General features: G+C 29.1%; 1 protein-coding gene across 6 annotated transcripts in view; it reads left to right on the top strand.

The window, feature by feature from the left end:
* The window catches only part of Zasp52 (Z band alternatively spliced PDZ-motif protein 52), a 128,236-nt gene extending 106,525 nt beyond the window's left edge, over positions 1-21,711 (top strand). For 3 of the 6 annotated variants that reach the window (XM_067045718.1, XM_067045719.1, XM_067045722.1), the window contains 9 exons: positions 1,441-1,629; positions 3,233-3,338; positions 3,486-3,533; positions 7,155-7,320; positions 10,093-13,519; positions 17,828-18,014; positions 18,632-18,752; positions 19,381-19,496; positions 20,297-21,711. In XM_067045718.1, the coding sequence (XP_066901819.1) occupies positions 1,441-1,629; positions 3,233-3,338; positions 3,486-3,533; positions 7,155-7,320; positions 10,093-13,519; positions 17,828-18,014; positions 18,632-18,752; positions 19,381-19,496; positions 20,297-20,374 (4,438 nt within the window). In that variant the 3' untranslated portion in view covers positions 20,375-21,711. Of the gene's footprint in view, positions 1-1,440; positions 1,630-3,232; positions 3,339-3,485; positions 3,534-7,154; positions 7,321-9,537; positions 9,577-10,092; positions 13,520-17,827; positions 18,015-18,631; positions 18,753-19,380; positions 19,497-20,296 lie in introns of all 6 variants that reach the window. The other 3 variants (XM_067045720.1, XM_067045721.1, XM_014431123.1) reach the window with 2 other exon arrangements.
* The last annotated feature ends 2,079 nt before the right edge of the window (positions 21,712-23,790 follow it).

The raw sequence follows: 23,790 nt of genomic DNA, 5'->3' as shown, positions 1-23,790 counted from the left end.
CTGAATTTAAATTCTAATAAAATATGGTGTTCCATCTCCTTTTTCCAGAAATTATTATTTACTATTTAGTACAATTGTTGTCTTTGAGCTAAAACCTTTTAGGCTCTTAAATAATTCTAACTGTTTACTTATTACATTCCAGATATTTTATGGATAAAAATGTCTTATTATATAATAATAAAAATTATAAATACAATACTATTATTAAAAATATTATAAGAATATGAAATATTTTGATAAAACAATATATAATGTTTTTTTAAAAAAATAAATCGGTTTCATAAAAAAATCTGCCTTTATTTATGGTAATAATTGTAACACATTATATAGTTTAAATTTTTGATTTACATTATAATTTTGATTATCAGTACAATCAATGTTTGGAGCATCTTTCCCTAATCCTTCATTCTCACTCTATTTTCTGCATGTTTTCAAAGAAATCTTTTATTTTCCTTTTTTGGCCTGTTTTTCTTCTTTTTTTTTTTTTTTTTTTTTTTTAATATGTTTCTATACTGTGTCTTTCTTCCTCATAGAACGACTTCATACACTCAAGCATGAAGTATACTCAGAATCGAGCAGTATCTTTACCTTGAATCTTCTACTTCTATTTTGTAATAGATGTTTTTTTGTTTGTTATGCATTAGATCTTTCTTTGTGATGTCTCTTATTGTGGGTATGTTGTTTATTGAAGTGCATTTGAAATCATTTTATTCATTTTTTGTTTGTAGATCTGCATAATTTGATTATTAATTTTGCATCAATGTAATTTTCACAATCACGGCATCATGACAACTCCATTGTTCAATGTGACTTGTATGATATAAACCATTATTCATTTGATATTAATCTAATTTTTTAAATATTATGGCTACTGATTTTAAATATTTTTTGTTTAAGAAATGTTGCCGTAATTGTAATTATTTTAATTAATAGTGGTATAAATTATTTATAATATAATTAAATAATAGAATAAATTTTCTTATTTTCTGTCATTTTTATATAACTCATAACTTTTCTAAGAATGTTTTTTCTTTTTCCCTGTAAATAAATGAAAGTTGATATTCTTTATAAAAATGACTTCGTAGAGTTTGAATTAAAACCTTCTGTATCTTACTTTTTTTTAGTTATGAGCTTTACTTTACCCTCGTTGCTCTAGATAATTAGAACTTATTTAAAATGATAATTCTTTCCCCTAGTAAAAAAGTAAAAGTTGTGATGATTAGTAACTTTATTTAGCAAAAAAAATCCTGTTAACTAGATATAATTGTTATTTTGTTTAAAATACCTAATATTTGATATTTTATTAAAAATTTTATCTTAAAAATAATTTTTGTCTAATGTTTGGATATTAACCGCACTTTCACATAGTTGTTTGGAAATAATAGTTCCATTAGCAAATACATTTTTAAATTTTAATAATCTTGTTTTCTAATTCCAAAGGGGAGTATTTGTGCGCATAAAGGATAAAAATCTCCATGTTGAATGCTTCAAATGTGCAACATGTGGAACATCTTTAAAAAATGTTGGCTATTACAACATCAATAACAAATTGTACTGCGACATTCACGCGAAGATGGTTGCTCGCCAAAATCCTCCAGCACCTAACTTGGAACCTGTCACAGTGCCTCCGTAAGTACTAATGCTGTCTTATTTTTAATAATATTACTAATTTAACTGTCTAAAAACAAAAATAATAATTTTAACTGCATTTTTAAAATATATATTATTGGAATTGTGAGAATAATGAGCTTGTTTTCCATTTTTTATTTCTCTTTCCTATTTTTTATTTTATTCTTTTAAGAATTATGTTTCATTTTTATTAATTCAATATATGGTTTGTATTGTTTATTTAGAATACTAAAATATTAATGAATTAATGATATTAAATCATATCAGTATCCAAAAGATGACACATTGCTGCTTTGTATTGATAATGGCACAACTAAAAAGATAATTATTTCTTTATTCTGCGTCAGTTGTATTCCAAGGATAGTATCATAGGCTGGAGTTACTTTTTATGAAATATGGTAACTTTGGTATAGTCTATAGGGGATCCCAATTTATCAAGAAGCCTCAGTCTACAACAACAGTTCCCAAACATATATCAGTTGTACCACAAGTGAATGTCAGAAAAATTAGAATGAATGGTGAAAAAAAACACTTGCTCAAAATTGTACAGAAAAGAAAAAAAGAAAAGTTAAAATTAAAATAAAAAATATACCGTGGAATCCAGCATTTACTTTACACTATTTTTGCTTCTTATCCTACATATTTAACCATTCTAATTGCACAAAAAATTTTTTTATCTCGACAAGGATGCCACAAAATATTTTTACCCCGAGGAGGGTGCCATGTCAAAAAATGTTTGGGAACCGCTGGTCAATAATCCTATCTTTGAAATCTGTCCAATAAAAAATAAAAACAAAAACATTTTTGCTTGTTGGGCCACTATTAAAGCTATGCATTGACTTGTTGAATAACTTGTTTATGAATAAACAAAAACTGCAATTTTTATCGTTCACGTGCAAGTTATTTTAATTGATTTTATTATTCTGTAACGAATAATTAAATTACACTCTTATAATTGACAATATTTAACTATGAAATAATATTGATGCATATTTGAATAACCTCTTAATCTCTTAGATCTAGGACATATTATCTATCACACATTTAAAAGGTAATGGGGAAACTCAACACTATGTTTTTGTTGTAACGAACATTAGACCTAGATTAATTTCTCTAAAAAGAAGTCACCAGAAACTCTAATTCATATTTTTGGGACATCATCTGCTGTATCACTTGAATTGGTCTGATATTTCAGGTCTGGCTATTCTCTGAGATGATTTGGGTCTGTCTATTAAAATATCTGGTATTAGAAATTTTTAGTCGGTGTGGTATAATTTTTTACACTTATATACTGAGACATGTTGTACACTTTTATAAGGTCAAAAAAGAAAGGTATAACATCATAAATACCTACAAATAAATTAATAACATGAAAAAGTGACAGCAGAAGAAAATTTTATATATTTATTGTATTTGGTCACTGTATCATCATATGTTACAGAACTAAGGTGTTACACAGAAACTGTTAAACAATTTATTGATATTTTTAAATTATTTTATTGTTAAATATTGTCAGGCATTAGCATATATTAAATACTAATAGAATAATACTTAGAGAATATTTATCATGAACATAAAATACAAATAGAATAATTTGTTACAGAGGTGGCCGAGCACCAGCTAGTGCTTTTCAATCCCAGATTTCATCAACCCCATCATTTGGATCTCAATCTCCACAGCCAGGGACATTAGCGCCTCTTCCATTTCATGTAATTATTGTTTTTAAATATTTTAATAAATTATTAAATTTTATATATTTTTTTAAGATTTACTAATGTCCTTTTCATGAATAAAATACGTATTGAATTATTATTGTTAGTAAATTAAAAAGATTCAGAATATATGGCTAATTTCAGGCACCAAGAACTACAACAAGTCATGTGACTCCAAGGCTAGGAACTCAGGTAGAATTTTTTTGAAAAAGGGAGTTATTGAGCAATGTTGTGTGTTTTTTTATTTTTTGCTATTTTCATTCTTTCATTCAAAATCCATTTAAAAGCCCAGTTGATAATTGCAGGGAAAAAAAAGTTACCATAATTACACTTAAATCAATTTCTATAGAAATTTTTGTGATTCATGTTTCATTTTATTGTAGTTATTCCACATGAAATGTCAGTTTGTAACATGAAATAATAAAACAAGCAATAGCCTAGTTATATTTTATTTATTAAACTTTTCTATATCAAATTTATTCTTGTCTCTCAAGTTGTAATTAACTTTGGGATTTCCTTCTCATATAATCTTGGAATTCCGGAGTAAATGACTTCCTGATAGCATAACCATTATTAAACTCTTAAATTTTTCAAATAAAACATTCCAAAATCTAAAAAAAAAAAACGTAAAACTCCTTTTCTTATTCTTGAGAGCCACTGTCATCAGCTGATGATTATTCTAATTTGATTCAGCCCAAGCTCAATATTTTTGTAATAGTTTCTTCTCTATAGTTCAGATTAATATGTAGATTCACATCAGTAGCTTTATGGCCAAGTACCAAACTTTTATAATAAAAAAAAAAAAAAAAAAAAAATCTGTCTCCAAAAACATTATTTTAAATTATTAAATCTTTCGTAATTGATGTCCCAAAATTAAGACTACGATTGATAGTTGCTGAATTAAATGATTTAAACAGCTTTCATTTATTAAGTTTGTAAAAGTAAATATAATAGAGTAGGTTTAAAATGATAGAAGTTGGTAAACCGACATTTCATTTAATCCAATGATTTAAGTTACACCTTGAATGAACATTCAGCAATTTTTAAGTCTTCTTCCTATTAACCCAAAAATACGTCTGGTTGCAGTCTTGTTAGTGAATATCAATTGGGCTAAAACTATTAGAAGCTTTCCATATTCATTTGCTGAGGAGATTAAAGCTTTTATTGTTTTTCTTCTGCTATAGAATCCATTATCATTTATTCATTCATTTCAGTGCTACCTGTGATCAACTTTTACTATTATTAATAAAATAACTATCATGAATAAAATATCTAGTATGTTTATCAAGATGAAATTTCTATTATTGTACATTTAATATTGAAAATATTAATTATCACAATCTATCAGAGATGTAATGTATCTCTAAATTTTAGTGGACACCCCTCATTTACACACTGACTAAAAGGGAAAGTGGTTTAGTTGGAAGGGATAAGGTCACTGGAAGAGATGAAGAGATATATTACAAAGCAAAGAGAATATTAGAACATTCAATTATACAGAATTATAAAAAGAAAAAAAAACAATTTAGAAAAAATACTAAATCTTATAAATTTTAATTTTAATTAACATTTTATTTTATTTCAGTAAAACAAAGGAGCATTATCCTCCTCGATCAGTATTGGGCAAAAAGTAATTATAATTACCTTAATTAATTAGTAATTGCAATCAAGTAGTTGCAGTTATAATTACAATCACTCATAATTATAATTTTATTTCTCCAATTTTGAATTATAGTAGTTGTAATTTTAATTACTCTTTGCCCTCTCTAATGCTACACATTTATAATCCATAAAAGTATACAGCTTTATGGCCTGGTAGCACAAGTCATTATAGACAATTTTTTCATGCTAATCAAACTAAGCCATTTTTCCTGAGTCCATCCAATTTAGTTTTATAAGTGTCATGCACATACAAGTTTGATATTTCTTTTAAATGTATCATTGGTCAAGTATTTTTTTACTGAGCCAATGTTCAGTTTAATCTATTTGTTGTTCTTCTATTATTCTGTTACTTTTACTTTATGTCCTTCCACAACAATATTATGTTTGGTAAAACATCAAAATGTGACTAATTTTAGCTTTTTCTTCCCAAGATTTATGATACCTATACCATACTTAATTCCTTTACGTTTACTAGAAATAAACCTGTCTCCAAAGTTGGTCAAAAACAGTTTTAAACACTGTTTTTGTGTATTCTACTTATTACTGATACCACATCTGTTTCATCTTCCTTATAGCAATATTCATTTACTTATCAGAACCATTTCACTTAATTTAACTTTTTCCTCATTTATTATATTACTATGTTTTGTTTGTTTGATGCTTCTGTTATGTAATTTATGTTGTATCTTTGTAGTAAGTTAGTAGAGAAAATCATAAACATCAATCGAAGAGCTCCCTCTAAGAAGGTTTCTCTGACATTTATTAAACTTTTTCTGAAATAAGAACATCAACATCTTGCCTGTTATCAAATCAATATATTTTCAGTATTGGTGCTATCATTATCAGTCAGATTATTAGGTTAGAAAGAAGCTTTTTTAAACCATTTTAGCGGGAACCCTTCAATTATTTCAGTAATTAATTCGCTATATTATAAACAATGCATGTGGTGAAATAGTATCTAAATGAATCAAATATTTGTTTTGTTTTTTAGGTGTAGTTATCGTCACACTCACTAATGATTTTTGTTTTTTCTTACAATATTCCATTTATAAGTCTATAAATTAATTAAACTCTGTTCTATAAAATATCATTTTTAAAGAAAATAAAGATCTTCAATGGATAAATATTAAAAATAAAGATTCCAAAACAATGATTTGATTTTCAATAATAAATGAAGATTTAAACAAATACCAGAATCAAGTGCAATAAATATTTTTTACAAAGCATATTACTTTTTATTGAACAAGAAATAAATAAAACTTGCTACATAAAACCCTTTATTATTTTTTTTGGTTCCCGATCAACTAACACTGTATATTTCCAGAATTTTTTATAATAAAAACAGAGGTTATTCAAAACAAGTAAGGAACATAATTAAACCAAAAAAAAAAATAATTAAAGAGGTACATAGAAATTACCTTTCTATTTCTGTTTTTATCTAAACTTGTGTTGAATATGAGATATCCCTTTCTATTAAATTTATCAAACTTTAAATTCAACGTAGCATTGCCATAAACTGATATCAATTCTCTTAATTCTCTTGTATTACTGTCCATGGTCTAAAAATAAAAATAATTTTCCTTCACCTATAATTAAATAATAAATAAATTGAAATAACATATTTTTATTTTATATTTATTAATATTATAATTATTAGATTATTTTTTAGATATAAATATTATATTGCAGATACTTGTAAATTACGAACATCTAAAATATATTTAATCAATGACTTTGCAATTACATTGTAAAGACCTGTTTCAAAGAAGAGAAGTACCCATTATAAGGAATAAATAATATATATATATATATATTTTGTATATAATGTGAATATTTTTTCTTATTTATCATTGCTTATAATTTTTCAATAAGCTACACCACCATTATGATGCAGGGACTGACTTTTGTATTGTTGACAAATAGCAGTGTCTACGTGTATATTATATTATTCTGTCACTGTTGGTACCAGTCTTTTAAAAGTCTTACTTTTATTAGATAAATATTAGACAGAAATTCTTTGGTTTTCAGTAGATTGTCTGCCTATTGTATGTTTCTGGTCTAAATTATTTTAAATAATATTCTTTTAAGATAAACAATTTATTCTTATTGCATTAAATTATATTGTTTTTTAATTTATTTTATTTTTTAAAGACTCAAACATTTGCTCCAAGTGGACCAAAGCCCTTTGGCTCAACTGTGCCAAGTGTGCCTTCATCTATATTCACTCCCTCCAGTGTGGCTCCACCAACTAGTGCACCAACAAATGTAGCTCCGCCACCAGCCCCACCAAGCAGTGGAATAACTAAACCATACTCTGGTAGGTATTTCAATGATAGGAAATGCACTAATTTATTCATCTAGATATACACTTCTCTTCTACATACCTATAAACTAAAAAACAAAGTTGTAAAATCCGTACTTTACATACTTTTTCTATGTAAAGGCCAAATAACCTTTTTTGTTTTTTCTTGTTACATCAGTATTCTCCATTCCAAGAGTCATATTTTAAATCCTTACAAGATATCATAGAATCGTATAGTACAAGAGCCAGGAAGAAAAAAAGGCAGTTATCTCACCCCTATTTTTTATTACCTTAATGAAAACTCAGTATAATTACTAGTCAAAACTGATGTGCCTGCCAAGTATAGGTAGGGGGAATAAAAAATGGTGGCTGTTTCAATACCTTAAAAAAACATTAATTTTTCATTCGGAGCTCTTTATCTTAAAAACGACCTGCAACACTAGTAAAGCTAAAATAACATTATTTAAAGGAGAGTAAATTTTCTTAAATATGAGCCATAATATCGCTATTTACGTCCAATAGTTCTCAAGATATAGCCTTTTAAAAAGCAACATTTCATAAAAATGTACTACAAATGTCTATTAGCACTCAAATTAAAGCTAAATAATTGTACTATAAAGTAGTTAATGACCTTTACCTTCGTAGGGATAGTAGTTTTCATGATATTTGCTAAAATAAATTGATTTATAGTTGTTCAGACAATAGATTTGATTTATGAAAAACTTTATTTCAGAAACCATTGGACATACAAATGTCTGTGAGCATTCAAATTAAAGCTAGTTAAAATTTACTATAAAATATTTTATAACTTTCATTTTTTTAGGAGTTGTAGTTTTATGATATTTGACAAAATAAACTCCTAAATTTCTAGTTGTTAGTATAAAATGTTGGATTTTTGAAAAAAGTATATCTATAGACCCATAAGACGCACATATGTCTACCAACACTCAAAATAAAGGAAATTTAACTTACTATAAAGTAGATTATTGCACTTATCTTCATAGGGATAATAGTTTTTATGATATTCACATATGCATATAAATTTGGCAAATGAAAATTTGTCCGAACAACTATAAATCAATTTATTTTAGCAAATTTCATGAAAACTACTGCTCCTACAAAAATAAACGTCATCAACTACTTTATAGCTCATTAAACTAGCTTTAATTTGAGTGCTAATAGACATCTCTACGTCAAATGGTTTTTGAGATATAGATTTTTCAAAATAAATTCACTAAATACTCATCTATCAGTAGGTTCCATACAACATTTTTATGAAATGTTGCTTTTTAGAAAGCTATATCTCGAGAACTATTGAACATAAATAGTTCTATTAGGGCTTAAATTTTAGCAAATTTACTCTACTTTGAATGATGCTCTCTTAGATTTTCTATTGTTGGTAGTTGTAAAGATATAGAGCTCCGAATAAAAAATTAATTATTTTTAACGTTTTGAAACAGCCGCCATTTTTTATTCCTTCTACCTATACTTGGCAGGCTCATCAATTTTGATTAGCAATTATACATAGTTTTCAATTAAGTAATCCAAAATTGGGATGAAACAACAGCCGTTTTTCTCCTCTTGGGTTCTTGTACTAGTATAAACATTAAAAACACAAAAAGCAGTATATTTATTTTTATTATAATATATTAGTCAGAATAATCCCTACCCAATATAAATTTCCAGAAAACAATATCATTTCAAAAAAATTTTATTTAAATGTTATAGGCCCACCCTACCTGTAATTCATATTCTCTTTATCCAATTTTTCTAGTCTTGTGTAATGGACTTTTACAATATTTTCTCAACAATAAAGTTTACAATTAAATTTTTATTTGTATTAAAAGGTATACATTCATGTAGAAGTTCATCCATAGAATTATATGTGATTAGATTGGAACTTTAATAGAACATTCTTAGTTTAAATTTTATCCTTATGTTTTAAACCTTTTTTTACACTTTAACTCCTCTTTATTTTAAGTTATTTTAATACAGTGGCTGTATAATATATGCTTTGTTTACTTGATTATTGTAATTGAAGATTTATATACTTAGATTTAATTAAATTATAGATCATTGAATAAAATTAGTGCATCATTATTTTAATAATTGATATTAAATATGCAAATGTTATAATTTTTGTTTTCATTATCTATACATCTCTGTTCAGAAGATGAGTTTATAATTGGTTGCTAGGTATTATTTTGAATTAATATAATTCATTACATTTAGGTTTCTCAACTCCAAAACCAAACATCAATCTCTCTAGAGGTAACAATCAGACATGGCTGCATGATTTATAAAAGAAAGAAAGAGCTTCCAATAAAGCCTATGAGGGCATTAATATTACTAAAGGCTAACTAAAGGGATCCTACAGATTCAGCACTATTTTGAGAGCTGGTCTATTGTCTTCACATTAGGCCCTATTGTATTAGTATCACAATAAATGTTTTACTAACATTATTTTCCTTTTCTTTCTTTTTCAGCTTTCAATTTTAATCCTAAACCAAGACCATTTTCCATTTCTCAAAATTAAGTGCTAATTTGTAGTAAATAAAATGCTTAGTACATTTTTTGTTTTCCTTTTCTTGTATTAAAATTGTGTTGAATAACCATTTTTTCATTTTTGTTCTAGCTTTTTAAATTATTCATTTATACTGTAGCTTTATTATTTATTTTCTTTAACTAATATTAATGAACTGCTTTTGCATGTTTCTTCTTCATATCTTTTTCCTCTAATTTTCATCTGGTTTTAACACTGCATGTTCATTTATTTATATTGTCAAGAACCTTGTACTACTGTAATTTGGCCACCTTCCTCATCCCATTCTGAAATCGGGAAATCTGAAACTTCAACAACCGCGTTTGAAGGAAAACGGATGTCAATTTGTTCAGAGGAAGTTTGTTCTTTTTCTAGTAAAAAAACAAATCTAAGTAGTATCATATCGGAAGAGGATAGATGTCCTTCTCCAGTTCCCATGGAAGGTGCCCTAAACACAATGAGAAAAGGAACTGTTGAGAAAACTGTAATAGAAGCTGGAGAAAGGGTTTTAAAAACTAGAAGGAGTGTAACTCCCCAACCTTCTGCCCAACACGCGTTGCGACCATCATCTCCATGGGCTATGTCTTCGAGGCCAAAGACACCCGAGTTACTTGACATATCTTCTAAACCCCATGATATACATTCCCTACTTCCTCCTGCATGCCTCATGAGACCCATGACCCCCCAACAGGTAGTTGTATTTCCTCCAGAATGTCCCACTGTCATGTATTCAAGATCTCCGACCCCACAGAGAGATATAAGAAAAGTTCCTGATCGTAGTACAACTTGCCCAAGCCCGCTGAACACTCTTATGCCTTATGCAGATACAAAGCCTATATTAAAGAAAATAGATAAGTCCACTGAAAAGGTTGAGGTTAGTCAATCATTCAAAGAGCATTCTAAGAAAGAAAAGACTAAAAAAGAACATAAAAGTGAAAAAGAGCATAAAATTGATAAAGAACATAAAACTGAAAAAATAGAACATAAAACTGAAAAAATAGAACATAAAACTGAAAAAATAGAACATAAAACTGAAAAACAACATAAAAATGAAATTACAGCAGAATCTAAGAAAATAGAAATAAAATTAGGAAACGTAACAGTTGGTAAAGAAGAGACTTCTGAAGAGACTGAAGTATTGGAAAAAATGTTTTATTCAAAATCAGAAGTTGAGAAATTAATTCAAAAAGAAATATCTAAAGCATTGTTGGCTAAGGAACAAATGATGAATCAACCACCAAAAGTTAAAGAACCAGAACCCGTTTCTGTTCATGACTTACCAAAACCCATTACCCAAAGTGGTTGGATGACAAATGCCCTGACAACAGCATCTGAGCGACCTTTTTCACCTGTACCTTTTCCGAAACCGTTGGAACTTCCATCTGTTTCTACAAATATAAAGCCCATGGAACCTATGGAAATAAAAAAAAATGAAAAGCCTGTTTCCCTACCTCGAGAAACAAAACCCTATTTCCCCCCTGCACCTCAACCACCAGAAAAAGAGAAATTAGATGACAGAGTAGGGAGAGCATTAAGGGAAGTTGGTTGCCCCTCTCCATTGACAGGTGCATTGACTGTTGCTCCAGAAAGACCTTACTCTCCTATTCCAACTTTCACCACAGTTAAACAGGTTTCAAAAACAAAAGAAACTTTCAAACCCATACCAGGACACAAGAAAGAGATGTCAATGGCTTCTGCTTTGACTATAGCACCATCAGTCCCATTCACTGTACCTGGTAAAACTCCAATACCCGCTGTCAGCATCAATGATGTTAATACGGGAAGTGCTTTTAAGCCTGTTACTTCCAAAATATCCTCCGTTTCCAGTTCTGAAACTAAATCTGTTAAGTCTCAAAAAAGTGGAGTATGTATGGCACTAATAACAGAAGGAGGTAAAGTAAGAGAAACAGTAATGGTTTCTCCTGTACCTCGTCCCATGATTTCTTCATCAATAAAGCCTACTCCTGCGTATATACCTCAACCAGCAAAACCGAAACAAGAAAAAATTGAAAAGCATGAAGAATCTTCTCAAAGTGAAAAAGTAGAGATTTGTCAAACCAAAACATCGTCAATAAGACCTGTGACTCCATCTGGTCTTCACCCTCCCAGTTATTTACCATCTTATCAACAAAACATAGGTGAAATACCTGTAAGAAACCATGCTGTTTCCCCAGTTCCTCATCAAATAAAAGCACCTGAAGTAAACCCTACTCCGATGGAATATGCCCATGTTTCTAATCCTAAAATGGTAGCTCAATATAAAGCAACTACCTTCAGTGAAACTAAAACACATTCTGCACAGAAAAGCAGTGTAAAATCTACTCACTTGCAAGGAACTCATAAAATAGATGCATTAAAATCACATAAGGAAGGTCTTTCCCCTCAAAGCTGGAAAGTTGAAAAATATAGACAAGTTCAAAATTTATCTCCTATTACTGTGAGATTGTCTTCACCTCGTCCTCAATCTCCACGGCCCCCAATGGGTGAAACTTTGCAAGCAGCTGATGCAAAAGTTTTCATACATAAACCGCGCCCTTCTTCCCCTCTACCTCCAACAGTTAAAGTAAATGTCAAATACCCCCCTATCACCACTTCAGGAACAACAATTGGCTCTGAGAAATCAGCATTTTCAAAGGCAGGAAAAAATGGAGAAACTACTACCAGCTCAGTTCATAAAAAAACTAATGAATGTTGCAAGAAACAGAGCTCTGAATCATCTTGTAAAACTGGTTGTCAGAAAGTTGATAAACCAACACCTTCAGTTGGGCAGGGGGAAGATGTTCATCTGAGTTCCCATAGGCATGAAGCATCAGATAGCCGATTGAATGTCCAAAGTGGACAAGAAATTACTCAAACCAGCAAACAGCAGGAAAAACATAGCAGCCATTCATTGGCACATAAGGAACAAGCGGTTACAAATAGTCAGAGGATGATTCACCAGGATCAAGGGCAACAGCTTGTTACTAGAGATCAAGGTCTTAGCTCCAGCCAGAAAATGGTATCAAAAGAGAAAGGACTTTCAAGCAGCCAACAAATGATTCAAACTGAGCTGGGGCATTCTACTAACCAACAAATGATGTATAAAGAACGGGGCCATTCAAGTAGCCAACAAATGGCACATGTGGAACAAAAGTTAGAAACTCAAAAAGAACAAAGAATTTCTAGCATTCAGAAAAAAGAAAGCCAAATGGAGCAGCATACAGTACAGGCAGCACAAAAGTCATTGACTGTATCTGAAATGGCCTCTTCAAATAAAATAAGTGATACTGCTGATGTAAAAAAAGAAATTACCCCTCGTGGCTTAACTAGTTTCAGGGCATACGGGGAGACAAATCAAAAAACCTTTGGTCACCAAAGTTATGAAACTTCCGTTAGTGATACAATTAATATTAAAAATAATAAAAAATGTATTTCAAACAAGACTAATGTTGTTTTGCCGGATAATAAAAGTGCTATTAAGCCTATAGCTAGCGATCTATCCCCTCATCCTACTTTCCCATCCCTTCCTCAACTGAGTGATGTTGACCGGACTGCAGGTGCTGGTGGTGTAGGAGGCAGGACTGGAACTCTAGCAGGCTCCAGTGCTCCTAAGCGTGGCAGAGGGATACTTAACCCTAGCGTGGCTCCCGGTGCTCGAATACCACTTTGTGGACACTGCAATATGCAAATAAGGTATCTAGGTGTTGTCAGCTGAGTGACTGCTTGCCTGTTTTCCCACATTACTAACTGAAATTAAAACTAAAAGTTCATTTAAAAAATCCTGTCTGCTGCATTACAGGATGTCTAGTTAGTATATCAAAATGTTTGGGAAAATTATTTAATACATTATTGAGAAATTTATATCCTTTGCTGAATACTGATTAAAAATTCATCCCTTTTTAAACTTCAAACGTGTATAACGAAAGTATTAAAATATTTTCTTTGTGTTAAAAGAAATGTTTGGATACCAATTAAGTATATTTTGAATAATCAATAAATTATTGCAATCGTTCTCGATTTATTAAAAATTAACATGTCAGTGAAATAGATTTTTATAATACAAAAAAAAATTAAATATTTATTATTTTTTAATAACAACCATGAAGACCAATTTGTCATAAATTTATAGATTAACCTATTGAAAAAATTAAACATTCATAGGAAATGATCATTTAATTTTTTATAATTATCTGCTATATCATTTGTGACACTATTTTTAAGACATCCTGTTTTTGTATGGATAGCTTCTTTTCTTCAAAATTTTTTCTTCAAGGCATGTTGTGATGATTTTTGTGTTGCTGCCCCTAACGCAAATAGAACATATTAACATACTATGTTATAAAAAAACTGTGCTACTAACAAATATAACCCAAGGTTGTTGATTACTAGTTTGGTCTTTGTTCTACCATTTTACAGCCCATAATAAAGTATATGTTGTAAGATTTATTTTTAAAAAAAGAGAACTGAAACAGCTATTGAGAAAAAAAAATTGCAATATAGTAAATGTAAATATATATTGAAGGAGGTATAGGTGATAGATGACGGAAGATGAATTCCAATTGGTGGTTGGAGGTGTGATTAGAAAAGTTATGAAATATGTTATTTTACCTAGTAATGTAATGTTAATATACTGCTTTTAACACAGTATATTACGACTCTATGTATCATTTTTTATTGCACCCCTTACCATCATATCCTTGGTAGATATATATTATAACTTATTAATGTGAGGATTTTGAATTTTGAAGTGTGCCATTTTGTATTACTGTTTTCTTTCACATCTAAAGGTTAATCACTAACAATTAGTCTTTTGTTTTTTATTGCCATTTTAAGGTTTGCCTTAAATAATAACTAAAGTTTTTCGATATAACTTAATTCCCAGTGAAATCAAAGCTTTCAGTGCTGAGGTAAATGTTCTTGAATACAGTTTCTCTGGGTTTTGTTTTGTTTCGTATTACAGTTTTTGAAACTGCAAAATAAAAATCTAAGACTGAAATTACTTCTTAAAAAATCAGTTATTTTTTTACCATGATGGCTAAGTGCTTTAATGCTTAATGTTTAATTTTATTTATAGATCAATTGGAACTGTCTTAATTTTTATCTATGAACTGAAAGTCTTAATTTCACTGGGTGCTTATTTATTTTGATTTATGTAATTAATTATTATTGTGTGTTTAAAGTTTTCTTCTATTTTTTTTTATTTTGTAACAGTGCATGACTCAATAGTGAACGAGTTGTCTGAAACATTAACAGAATTAGAAACATTACAGGACTCAACATACAGAGTGTGTAACATTTGTGATAAAAAAATAACCAGGTAACTAAATTATTCATATATATAAGGCAGTTTTAGATGACTAAATTGGTAAAACATTGTTACAGTATAATTCGCTAATAAGAAACTTGGTTATAAGGAAAACTTTGGTGTAAGGGCAAGTATTGAGAGGAATGGTTGGTCACAATTATATATTTGACATCATTGAATATCAACAATGATTGTATGTAACAGCAAAGGAGGAGGAAATCTAAGGGGTTACATCCTGGTTGATTCTTTCACTGCAGTGAGTGAAATCCTAAACAGTACTCATATTCAGAATATCTTGTCAAAAAAGGACGACGATGGTGGGGAGGAAGTTAAAAAAGAGAAACCAATATAAAAACTACTTAGCCCCAGGAATGGCATTGTTACCTTCAAAACTCTATACTGTGGGAGAAACATGTCTGGCTGTGGGCCTATTGGTCCATTTTGTCTACTCCAAAAAAAAAATACAATGGGGTAGTACTTATACTTTATACTATTCCTCTATGTTAAACTTTTTAATTTTCCTGATGAAATTCAAAATGGACTGCCATTCAATAGAGGAAGCCTTATGTTCTAGGATTCTATCAGAGACCAGAAGACTACATGTCAATGACGTCTTCCGGTTATAATCTGCTATGTAATAGAGAGCAGTTTCCGTACCCTGTTCTCATAAATGACAAGTTTAATTTAATTATATTATTTCAATATCTTGAGACAAGGTAATTATTTATTAAATAAATCAAAAATTTGTATTCTTTTTTGTCTCAACACTTTATTTTTCACCAGTCCAACGTTTCGGCCATTTTAGCCATCCTCAATTATAATTTCTTCCTCACATTAATTTAAAGTTACTTTTCCAGGCTATTCTGCCCAGGTCATTTCCTTTATTCAAAGATTTAATTTAATATATAAGAATATATAATATAAGAAAAATTAAATATTAATGATTTTAAATTTTAAAAAATAGGCTTTTAACTTATAATAAAGGAAATGACCTGGGCAGAATAGCCTGCAAAAGTAACTTTAAATTAATGTGAGGAAGAAATTATAATTGAGGATGGCTAAAATGGCCGAAACGTTGGACTGGTGAAAAATAAAAGTGTTGAGACAAAAAAGAATACAAATTTTTGATTTATTTAATAGACAAGTTGAATCTTCAACTACTCCACAAATCTTTAGATGACTTTTAAGCCTACAATGGCCTGTGAGAACCCTTATTATTAGTCGGAGTTCATTTCTATTTAGGCCTGGCTTCCACTACTAACCTGCTTCCCTGCTTTATATTGTTGGATTTTAGGAATGCCTAAGGAAGGTACACCATTAAAGGGTGCTCAGCCCCATTCTTGGGAGTGGTCTGCTTTCTCATTGCCAGACTCCCTTAAGGCCAGGGACCCAGACTAATTTCAGCTTCTACTCTAATATTCTCTTTTACCAGTAGAAGTGACTTTAGGAAACTCAGGGGCTTGAAGGGAAGACTGACTCTCTGGATAGATGGTGATACCTGTCCTTTTTCATATCAATGACTTCCTAGCAAAATAGCAAATACTTCTATCTGAAAAACAGTTAAGTACTTGCCTAAGAAATTATAATTTCACCAGCAGTCTTCAGAAGAACTTTTTCAAAAGATCTATGAACCAGAACACATTTCCTTCTAATTAGAGGAGAAAAAAAGTACAATAAAAAATTACCTGTTTTTTTTTTTAAGTAATACGAGAAGCATGATTCAAAAACAAAACTGCACATATTTCCTTCTTACAAAGATTGACGAGACAGATAAAATCTTTGAACACCAATGCTGGAACCAAACAAATTAAAAAACGTATAACTATATGTTAGAAAACATATAGACCTAAAACATATACAAAAACATCTTTTACTGGTAGGCCATATGCAGTAATGATAAGTCTCACCTCCTTCCACCGCCAGTACTGGTGGTTTTATGAAGCTCTGAATGAACTTACTAGTTTCTAACCCATTACAATATGTATGTATTTATATAGTTGAAATATTAAATGTAATTAGTAGAATTTCTTACTTGTAGTTGTTCAGATTTTATTAATCAAACTTCCAGTTATTTACTATTTCAACATGGGTGGGGGGAGGAAAGTGAAGTTTAGTCAATTTTAAGAAAACTTATATTAAAAATTAATTCACTCGGTTCCTTCAAGTTTCTTATAAGCAAGTTATACTGCAATATAAAAGCAATGCTATAGCAATTAAAAAAAATAAGGAAAATTGTCTAGCCCCTTTAAAGATTGTTCATATAAAACAATCTTGAATTGAATTTTGGCTGCAAATCAAAATAAAACATTATTTTCATTTTTTTTTTTTTATATGGACATATTAGTTGGAAGAAAAAAAAAAATCCTAATCTTCAACACTGAATCTAGAATAATATCTTTTACAATATTTAATAAAATAGTGAGTAATGGTTTTAAAGATGGAGTATAATTATCATAACTTACTGTAGGAAAAAAATTCAGTTTTATACTCAAAATTTACCCTAAATGTAATAAATTTAACCAAATATGAATTTGTAATCTGAAACCATGGACCGATCAACTCATGTATCGTAGCTGCTAATGAGTTATTTCAATTGTAACTCTTATTTTATTGTTAATTGTATACTTCTATTTCTCTTAAAACAAAAACAAAAAAATTGTACAGCTAAAATCTAATATAGAATTAAAAATGCTCAGGGGGCCTTTCATCACAGCTTTGGGCAAAATCTGGTGTCCAGAACATTTTGTATGTGTTAATGCAAAATGTAGCAGGCCTCTTCAAGATATTGGTTTCGTAGAAGAAGCTGATGGTCTTTACTGTGAATTCTGCTTTGAAAAATTCCTGGCTCCGACATGTGACAAGTGCAACTCCAAGATAAAAGGAGTAAGTGATTATTAAAATTACAATATTAATTTGGTTATATTAAATTTTGAAGAAACAAAAGATTAGTTAATAATAAAATAAAATTATCGATACAATAATTTTAAAATATATAATGTTATTGGTTCCATCACAATAAGTTCAATTACAGACAATAATAAAGAAATAAATTTTGAGATAAGCATTTTTTTAAATTTTTACTGTAGAAAAATTATTCTTATCTTACTTTTCAATTTCAAATCCTGAATACGATTGTTCTTGTATATAAGTTTTTCCAATTAGTTTTTTACACCAAAATCTAGAAATTTAATTATTCATAACTCATTGTTTCACTAATCAAGTTAATAGAATGTTTTAGAAATAAAAGAATGATGTTTCATAGTTACCCAAGGAAACAGTACATTTTATACTAACAATAATTCCTCCTTCTAAGTGCAAAATTATTTTACTTAATTCCTTTGAATTATAGATCATTTATATAGGTTTTCATTTATGTGAGATGAAAGACCAAAAATAATTTTTTTTTTAAATATATACCTATGTTGGAAAAAAAGTTTATTAATGACAATAATTGATTTACTGCCTTATTTTTCCTTTTATTAAATATATTGTTCTTTCAGGATTGCTTGAATGCGATAGGAAAACATTTCCACCCTGAATGCTTTGCTTGTGCCTACTGTGGAAAATTATTTGGAAACAATCCCTTCTTTTTGGAGGATTCTCTACCCTATTGTGAAGCAGGTAAGTTAAGATGATAAAATATACCCTTAAATTTCTACCTTCTAGCAAACTGATGAATTTATCTAACTTCATTAGTGTTTCAATTCATGTGTGCCTTATTCCAAGTTAGTCTGCAATCATGGAAATGAAACAAACTTAACGATTTTTATCATAAAGACAGAATTATTGGCAATTTCTCTGGAAAACAAAAATTATTCATTGAAAGATGATGTGCCAAAACCAGCCTAATGCTTTTACAATTTTTAATAGTCAGTTTTGCTGTTAAATTATCACTCTGAAAAATTTCTTCCAAAAACAATTAAATGACATGTGATTTTACTATTTTAGAAGAAATTCATTTACTTTGTGATAATCTAGTATCCAAATTATTAATAATAAAAATATTCAAAATATACTTGTATGGTTTTGGAATTCCACACCTTAATTCATCAAATATGTACAATTTTTAATAGGATGATTTACCTTTTAAAAAAATAATTTGCAGACTACCTTATTGTTTTGATCTATCATTTATCGTGCTATAATCAGGCTTTCTTCTCATTTCAATAAAATGTTTCTAGATTTTCTGTTCTGCTACAACATATTTTAAAATAAACATGGTATTTATTTTTATATTTATATTTTGCAGACTGGAATGAATTATTTACAACTAAATGCTTCTCCTGTGGGTTTCCAATTGAAGCTGGTGATCGCTGGGTGGAAGCTCTTAATAATAACTATCATAGCCAGTGTTTTAACTGCACGGTATGTATATAGATCGATGATTAAACAAATAATAAATACAAATTCAATTTTCACTTACAACACTGTTTTCAGTTTAAATTAATCCTTGGTCGTTTCAAAATGGGATCTTTGCTATTCAAAATAGCCATAATGCCCCTTAATATATTTCCATTGACATGTTAAGTAAATTAATACTACTACAATATCTTTGTTATGACAGTAATAAAAAAGTTATAACTATTGTCATAGTAATTAATGGAAAAACAGAACATATATTGTCTTCTAAAATTAATTATCGAGTTTTTCTATATTTGTTCCTATTTTATATCTCCACTAACATTAGAGATGGCTAATTATTTCAAGTAAACAAAATTAAAGGTACTTAAGAGGAAGCTTTTTTGAAAATTTAGCATGATAAAAGACCACTTAATTGTTAATTATTAATAATAATGATGTAACGAGTTTAATCAAAGTCTTTGGAGAAAATGTAAAATCAGTGATATAAAATGCCACTTCTAGTAAATCAATTTTAGAGAAAAAAAGATGGCATTACATCCCAGGCATCTACATACCTTAAATACATAATTTCAATTATACAACTTTTACTTTTTGAGCTAGGTTGTTCACATACATACACATTCAACCATTTTGTGAGACTTGGTTTTTGTACTTAAGAGACTTTAAATCATGTATTTAGACATTTTTCACGATGGCATTACTTCCTCTTACAATATATTCCATATGTATGTTAGTGAAAGTAAACAATTTTTAGAAAAAATTATAAAATATGACATCGATTGATTTTGTTTTTATTTTTTTAGATGTGTAAAAAGAACCTCGAAGGGCAAAGTTTCTACGCTAAGGCAGGAAGACCATTCTGCAAGAACCATGCTCGCTAATTTTAATTAAACCAATTACAATCCTAGTCATGGTTCACAGTTGTGTTTACTTGGTAAACACTTCTGTTTATTTATACATAAATAATAATATCTCATGTTTATAGTCAATGATGAAATATATTTTAAGTTATGTCTTTTCATTTATTTGGTATAATCTAGTTGAGAATTGATAAGTACAATTTTATTTTGTTTTCAAAAGGATTAACTGTTTATTTTTATTGACAAAATATACATATTGATGGCTTACGTCACCGTGGTGCTAAATACATTTCCACTAACTTTACAAACAATACAATTAAAGGTCCTCTCTTTTAGGAAAATTATGACTTTTGCATACTCAAGTCCGTTCAGTCTAAAAAATAATTGATAAGCTGTAATTTTCCTTAAAGAGAGAACTTTTAATTGTATTATTAGTAAAGTAAGTGGAAATGTACTTAGCACCACTGAGTATATATAAAAAATGTTAAATGTTTTATTTTCCTTTCGTTAAGTTGATCTTAGATCAGTTCTCAATTATTTATAATTGTATCTATAAGACTTCCTACTCAACTCAATGATTGATTTTTCTTTTAAATTCAGATCAAAATATAATATTTTTATACTGGATAAATGTACAAGAATATTTAATATCAATAACACTGAGGAACGCTGTATATGCAGTTGAAAATGTGAGAAGACATAGTAGGATCAGTTACCAATGCATGTGTTATGTTAATAATTCTGTACACAAGAATATTTTTTTTAAGTACATTAGGAAATAATGTAAATATAAAGGTTAGCATTGCATTAAAAACTAACAAAACTGTGTTGTTAACTTCAGATAAACGCCAAACTAAATATGATGCAATATAATACAATATTGTTATTATTGAAGGGATCATAAATACAGTTGTTGATTATAATTAGGGATTTCTTCCTTTCTGTTGTCATACTGTAATATACAAAGTTAAAATAAATTTAAAAAATATAAAAAAAAAAGCATACTAATAATAATTTGAAAGATTGGAATGTTTGCCTTACATACTACAACATATTCATGCAGTAACTTACTCAAGAGTATTTCAAGGCTGCATGAAATGCTATATAATTAGTCGTGTGAGTAATGTAATCTAAAATTAGAAGTTAAGTTGTATTTTCTGAACTATTTATACAGTATATATTTATTCATATTGAATTAGTAATTTAGAGTATATCTATATTAAGGAAATTTTTGAAATCAATTGTTTATGTACCGGTGATCATTTGTGTGCTTATGTTTAAAATTATATAAAGCTTTACTTGTCAGTTCACTGTTTAATTTATCATAGCTACCAAAATAAAAACATTTTTCCTGCTAATTTTTTTCATTTTCCCTTTGCTATAATCATTTTCTCCATTTAAAGACATTAATATAAAAATTACTAGATCAATTTTCTGAATGCCATAAAGAAAAACGAAGTGATGGCAAAATAACACAGAATTTACAAAATACTCAACTTTAATACTATATCTTACCTGTATATTATGAATAAATGAGTCAGAAAGAAGTGACATATATATAATTTTTTTTTTTATTAGCTGTATGCCAATCTCTTTAGCCCATTCATGTGGGTACCATCAAAGCAAACAGCCATCCACTTTGACTGGATCATATCAGAAAATGTAAACCATTAAATAGATCTGACACAAGTTTTCACAAAATATGTGCTTCAAGGTACTCCTGCACCTTGCAGTGCTCTCAGGGCCCACCTGTAACTGTACTCTTTGTGTAGACAATGTTATATAATGATTTGAATGTTCTACCGAGTAAAAAACAAAACAATTTTATTGCATTATTGAAAAAAAAATGTAAAACTCAAAAGAAATATCAAGAACAAATTTTGACAACTGTACTAGGGATTAACTCTTTATTGAAAAAGGTGTGCTACCAACTATATACTATAACAAGAGAAAAAAAAAATTTTTTAGAGAATATATATATATTTGATCAAAGCTCTTTGGATATAATGAAGGTTTGATACAAAAAGTGAGTAATAAGAATTGATGAAATCAAACTCTCTTACTACATTTCAAAATATAAATGAAATTATAATCCATCATACGTATGATTATAATTATGAAATGTTAAGATAAAAGATAATAATTAATAGAATACACTTGGTCCACAGACCAACAGTTGGAAACCAATGGTGTAGCTAGATGGATTATAGATGGGCTTGACATTCTTGTGCGAGAGCATCTTAAGGCAGTTTTATTACTCCTATATTTCTATTGTTTACAATGGGATCTCGGATGAAATAGAAATATTAATTTTTAAAAAATAATTAAATAGCTTATATTAATCAAAATAAACTGAGGAATTAAGGAACCATTTTACCCCACATTTTAAAAAAAAATATTGTATATTGATAAAAACTTTTATTTTATTAAATGATATTATTGCGACGTTTCAAACTTCTTTTTTAATACATTATTGGCCATTTTCATGACAAATAAAGGTTAATTAATGATAAAACTATTAATGTTATCAAAACATGACCCCGATAATCAACTACTGTACATCCATTTTTTTTTTTTTTTAATGCTGAGTATAGTTTCTAATAACTAAGTAAAATATTCTTAGTCTGTTTATGCATTTAGATACCAAACAACAGGTTTCAAGTTATAACTATAGTGACACTGCTAAATGCTGGTCTATACTGTCATTACTATAGCCGCCAAAACCGCTATGGCCTGGAATGATGCAACCTACCAGCTGACATGGGAACTACTGGCATCAGGCAAATGCTGTATATTAATACAGATATCACCTCCTTAGGAGGCAAAGGATAACAATGTGCATAATAGATCAGTACCTTCTAGAGCTATATTTTTGGAAATGTATATTGCCAATTATTTCTTTGTCTCCTCTGAGAACTCTCCTATTATAAGGATCAGCGGCAGAACACCCAGTCCAGACTTGCATTCCTCCAGCACGTCTACAGACAGGCCTTCTGGTCAAGAGTACCTCACATCATGAAGTCAGATCATTTAACACAACCATCTCAACATACATAAAGAAACAATGGGTATTGCTGCAGCTGGGGATGCCATCAAATCTAGAGCTGTATTATCTCTGTCAGAATCCTCTGATTTTAATAAAAAATAATTTATGTTCCTGGTTTATGTCTGCACAAAGAAGGTTATATTTCAGAAATATAAAGTAAACACTGTTGGTAACAGTTTACTTTATTTGATCAATACAAGAAAAACCTAAAATACATATTTTCTGTATTACTATTTCTAGTTTTTGTTTTATATCCTTGAGTAATGGTCATTTACTTGTGACCTAACCAACTACTTAGGTACTTGTATAACATAGAAGAGATGTGTTGATGTAGTGAAAATATAAAACTATCCTTATTTTAAAGATTGATAACTAACAAATGGATTCTATT

The sequence above is a fragment of the Halyomorpha halys genome, unplaced genomic scaffold (genome assembly GCF_000696795.3).
Source record: "Halyomorpha halys isolate HHAL.00 unplaced genomic scaffold, Hhal_1.1 Scaffold946.1, whole genome shotgun sequence".
Classification (NCBI taxonomy): Eukaryota; Metazoa; Arthropoda; class Insecta; order Hemiptera; family Pentatomidae; genus Halyomorpha; species Halyomorpha halys.
Note: the sequence above shows the minus strand (reverse complement) of the source record. Positions and strands in the feature narration are given on the sequence as shown.